Below are 5,246 nucleotides of genomic sequence, written 5' to 3'. Positions count from 1 at the left end.
CTCAGGAAAATCCATCCTCTCCGACGATGCTTCGTTACTGGTTCGTACATGGGCTACCATGTTGCTGTGTATTCCTCCTCGCAATCCTCGTGGCCCCCCATTATTCAATGGGCACACACGACGTAAATGCCCGCGCTGCTTACATCTCCCGCATATAAAGCGTCGGTAGCGACACTCATCGCTGCCGTGTCCCGCGGCTTCGCACGCATAACAATTGTATCTTGAGTCACCCTGTCCTTTCCGATCCGGCCCCGACGACGCTGCCGGTGCGCGTGCGCCCCCTCGCCCCCGATGGCCCGGTCCGCTGCGCCGCGCGGAGTGCGCGTTCACGGCGTTCAGCGCACTAGCCGCGCTGCCGGTCTCGCTGCCGCCACCCGGGTCGGTCACGCCACCCGTCGTCTTTTGTTCCACCGCCGCTGCATCTTTTTCTGCCGCTTCCATTGCACAGGCTATGGTTACTGCTTTTCCATACACCAGATTCTCTTCCGCGAATAACCTTTGTCTGATTAATTCACTCCGCAACCCACAAATCAGCTGATCTCTTAGGTTATCTTCTAAAGCAGTTTTAAATTCACAATATTTGGCCATTTTCTTCAACTCCGAGAGATATTGCGATATCGACTCACCCGCATTTTGTCGCCTCTGTCGAAAATGATACCTTTGCGATATAAATGATGGTTTCGGTTGTAAATGGTTTTTAATCACGCTTACGACTTCTGTGTAAGTTTTTGAGCTTGGTAAATCTGGACTAGTCATTTACTATATTATAGGAACACGGAACATTGCACGACGGGCGAAACGCCAGCAGTGTTGATGGTAGGTCGTAGGCTGCGTACCAAGCTCGATGCACTCACACCGAGCCGGGAGGACGCGGTTAAAAAGGCACAAAGTCGCCAAAGGGACCAGGGGCCGAAGGGGACACGTCAGCTAGGCAAGGGGGAAGAGGTTTGGTTACGTCAAGGTGGGGGAAGAGAAAGATGGGTGCCGGGAACAGTAGAGGAAAGGATAGGTATTACGGATTATAGGATAGTAGATGCTTTAGGTAGGGTAACACATAAACACATCGATCAACTAAAGAGACGGATACGGAGTTCATTGATCGGCCCTTCTATTCCGACACAGCCAAGTGGGCACGATGAAGCGCCAACCGCGGAGCCTGGAGAACCCAGTCCAAGCAATAGGTCAAGGGGCGATTCACCGAGAACTTCCGAGACGCCAGTGACGCCGATGACGCCCGCGACAGTTTCCGTTTCTCCTAACAGCGGTGGGCAGGTTGAATTCTTTGAGAGTAGGGAGCACCAGAGCCCGGGTACCTTTCAGGCTTCAACACCTACCCCTGAACCGGTTCAACCTCGTTGTTTTCGACAATGTCGATTAAACAATCCACCTAATTATAAGTTTTGATTTACTTGTAGTCATTTATAATTTACCTAAGTTTTAGTAATAAGGATGGTGTTGGTTTATATAATGGTTAGACAATAATGATAATAATCTAATATCCTGTAATAGATCTAAGTAAGTAATTAGTTAATGTAAGTTTATTTTTTTAGTAACAGTTGTGTCAAATAAGGGTGGAGATTATGTAGTGTATGAGTGAAGCGCGTGTGCGCGTGCGCGCGAATTGAGATACCTAAATGTATCATTGGAGTGTGCTGTGCGGCAGTCACCAATAAACCTTGATTCGTGTTACACGTCGTTTTCTTTATTATCTCAATTTCCAATATGCTTGATGATTTCTAACTCCTGAGTGTTCTTAAGAACTTTCTCACTTAGTATATTCAGAAAAGCAACCATTTCACCAAGATGTGATAATCTTTGAACAACGTTATCAAAGACGATATAATGAGAACATAATGAGTGCTTGACATTTGGAGTTCGATGCGAGAAATCTCCTATCGTGCCATTTAGAGTGTTATAAAAGTTATCAGATAATAGTTGTCAGAGCGTTATTCTGCACAATGGAGATCTTCCAGGCTCTTGAGTTGAAACGGGCTCAAATGTTTCTTCCGAGATCGGTTTCCAGTCTAAAAGACTTCTCTTTGCGAAATCAGACAGACCTACATGTCTATTCTAGTTTATTCCTTTGATATATTGCAAATGCCATTTTTTTAAATATAATCCTTAAAGATTACAAATGTAAAATGAAGTTTAGTTAAATTTCCATCAGTACAATAATAATAAGAAAATGTTTTCAAAATTTTTATTTATTACAATAATACAATATTAGTATACACTAACTGATTACTGTCCGTAAAGGGCAGGCACGAAGGTTTCGAAAATGTATCTAAAGTTAAAGTCGTTGTTGGCGTATGCGTTTGCAACAGCCTGGAAAGTTCTGTTCTCCCAAAGGTCGTTGTACAGTTTCTTTCCTTCTTCGCTTTTCAACGAATTGACAGCGGTCGAGAATACAGTGTTGTCTGACATTTTCTTTTCGTATAAAGCTGCCAATTCCGTTTTTGGTAGAATTTTGACAACGTCAGCAAAGAAGTCGGCCATGGTGGTACCACTGGGTGTGATATCTTGACCGGCAGACTGCTTAATTTCAAGTTCTCCTACTTCGCTCACGTTTGTGTTTAAACGATCTGGAAGGAAAGGTTTTTTAGTATTTCAAAGAACATAGTTCACCAAGTCATACTGTAAAGATTTTTTAATAACAAAGAGAATCAAAGCTAAAAAGAATTTTACTTAATAAAAGATACTTACATGTCAAATATTCGAATCTGTCAATGTAGTAGGGTACATAGACGTCGTGTTTCTTCCAGTACGCATCAAGCTGAAAATAAAGGCATAGTGTTAGGCATAGCTTCAAAAATACATCTTGGGATTTATGTTTTAAAACCCAATACTTCATAGTAATTCTCAATTATTGTATTAACGCATACTAACCGTTTGGAAAACGTTAAGCTTGCGCAAGTCTTGGTAAAGCTGGATGAAAACTGTGTTGTCAAGGGTGTCCAAGGTAGCTCTGAAGGCATCGTTCTGTTTGTAGGCCTTAATTAAGCTTTTGATACTGTCTCCTGCTTTAGCAAGGATAATTTCAACAAATTCGTCAAATTGAGTTTGGAATGATATGTAGAGTGGTACGTTTTGTCCATACAGAGCAGGGGCAAGGGTTTCGACAGCGTATTTCAGATCAAGGTCATATTTAGTCTTCAGTTCATCTACGAGGTCTAACCACGCGTCGTCAGTCCATAGAGCATTGTAGAGTTCTTTAAATTCATCATTTCTCACACCTTCAATGGCTTTTTTGAATATTGCGTTAGTTTCCATTTTTTCGTTAAAGAGAGACTGAAGCTGTCTGATTGGTAGAAGACTGACGGTGTCAGCCAAAAATGTGTGCATGGTTCGTCCTGTCATTGGGTGACGGCGAGATCTGTGGGATTCTTCGGTTGGTACAATCTCATTACAGCCAATAGCTTGGTCGTTCTTTTGGAAGTATTCTGAAATTTAACCAAATGCCTTTATTAATTCAGCATTGTACAACACAATATTTTGTGTAAGTATGGCATAAGGATTTTTTCTTAGAAGTCTAAAATCATTAAACGATTGTGTGCCATGTAGTTTAAATTATATAGTTGAAACTAACCAAATCTTTCTTGATATAAAAATTCTCTTAATACAAAAAAAAATATCTCATGAAATACTTACCAGTGAGGAAGTCAAAACGATCAATCCAGTATGCAACAAAGATGCCGTGTCTTTTCAAGAAAGCATCCACCTGAAAGAAGATTCGTAAAGTAATAAGTAAATAGATTTATATGATTACTTTATATATAAGTATTAAAAGACAAGCTAATGACTACTATTGAGTTTTCAACTAATAATATTTTTGAACTTGAGACGCAACTCACCTTTTTGAAAGCAGGACTAGCCGAGTTCATCCGTGGGTAGTGGTCAATTAGCTTTGTCTTTGACAAGGCGTCTAAGCTTTTCATGAACTCGGGGAACGATTTGTAACCGCCAAGTTGACGCAGCCAGTGTGGTGATTCCATATTAACAATGATGTCTAGGAATTCGTCAAATTGAATTTGGAATGTCACCTGGATAGGGTGGTTTTGACCAAGTAGAGAAACAGCCAACTCTTCAAATACATATTTCAGGTCAAAATCACAATCAGCCAAAATATTGCTAACTTTAAGGAATGCTTCGTTCTTCCAGAGAGCCTTGTAGAGTGTCAAAAAACGCTCGCTTTTGAGCCCTTCGATGGCATTTCTGAATAAGGCATTCTTGGCCATTTTTTCGTTGAAAGTAGCACGGAGTTGTCTAATAGGAAGCATGCTCACGGTATCCGCAAGGGCTGTTGTCATTGTGGTGCCTGTCATGGGGTGACGACGAGTTCTGTGGTGGAATTCTACACCAGGGATACCGTTTGTGTCGTTGACGTACAACTTTTCTAAAAATTTAAAAATCACGTATCATTTCACTCCAACTCAAGTATCTCGTAAAGCTTAAAAAAACGCTATTAAGCTTTCTAAATAAATAATACATTATTCAATATGTCCGGGCTATCTAACATTTATACACGAAGACGTTATTTTATGTAAAAAATATATATATATTGATTAGGAACTTACGGATAATCCATTGTAAATTTTCGACGTAGTAGTCAGCGTCGATCGTGAGGGTGTCTAAATATTCAATAATCTGTAAATATTAAGGTTATTTTATAGACATAAATTTGCATAAAAGTATTTAAAAAAATGTAAATTTGACTTGTATTTTATTTGTGAACATGAATAAGGCGCGTTATGGTTGAACTAAGTTTGAGTTGCCTTTTATACACAAGACTCACGTATGTTATGTATAAGAATTAGAAAAACAGTAACTGAACCTTCTTCTTTTGAGGCTCATTTTAATTATGAAGGATGAAGGAGGTTGTGCAATGTCCAAATCGAATCAGTTATTCTATATAAAAATATTTATTTCAAACAATTTTGAGATATTGTATAAATTTAGAAGGTACTTACGTCTTGAACTTCGGGCTCCTTTTTTAAATCATCGAACATCTGTTCCAAGTCTAGCTGACCCAACTTGTTCAACATTTCGATGTACTCTGGGTTAGGAGTGTATCCCTGGCCCTGTTGCCGTCTCCAATGGGCACCCTCCAAGGCATTGCTTATGTCCACAAACTGTTTAAAGTGGTCTTGGAACGTCTCGAAAAGACGAGGCTTAGCGCTCCCCAAAGCCGCGAGGGCTAAGAAGACTACAACACCTTTCATTGTATTGGCGTTAATTGATCTTTTTCG

The 5,246-nt window shown here is 40.4% G+C and overlaps 1 protein-coding gene across 1 annotated transcript; it reads right to left on the bottom strand.

Annotated features, from left to right (window-relative positions):
- Positions 1–2,186: 2,186 nt before the first annotated feature.
- On the bottom strand, positions 2,187–5,246 carry LOC111004311. The gene is made up of 7 exons (XM_022275303.2): positions 4,968–5,246; positions 4,575–4,644; positions 3,852–4,393; positions 3,649–3,718; positions 2,887–3,440; positions 2,704–2,773; positions 2,187–2,582 (listed from the first exon to the last, which is right to left on the bottom strand). The coding sequence occupies exons 1-7, from the start codon at positions 5,217–5,219 to the stop codon at positions 2,242–2,244; spliced, it is 1,899 nt and encodes a 632-aa protein (XP_022130995.2). The 5' UTR covers positions 5,220–5,246; the 3' UTR covers positions 2,187–2,241.

The sequence above is a fragment of the Pieris rapae genome, chromosome 14 (genome assembly GCF_905147795.1).
Source record: "Pieris rapae chromosome 14, ilPieRapa1.1, whole genome shotgun sequence".
NCBI classification, from domain to species: Eukaryota; Metazoa; Arthropoda; class Insecta; order Lepidoptera; family Pieridae; genus Pieris; species Pieris rapae.
This window is presented reverse-complemented; position numbering and strand designations above follow the sequence as displayed.

Excerpts from the sequence above, each read along its gene's own strand:
- LOC111004311 (XM_022275303.2), bottom strand. The coding sequence starts at position 5,219 with ATGAAAGGTGTTGTAGTCTTCTTAGCCCTCGCGGCTTTGGGGAGCGCT. Across the intron at positions 3,719-3,851 it reads CTAGTCCTGCTTTCAAAAAG|GTGGATGCTTTCTTGAAAAG; the intron begins GTGAGTTGCGTC and ends ATCTTCTTTCAG. Across the intron at positions 2,774-2,886 it reads AGCTTAACGTTTTCCAAACG|CTTGATGCGTACTGGAAGAA; the intron begins GTTAGTATGCGT and ends CTTTATTTTCAG.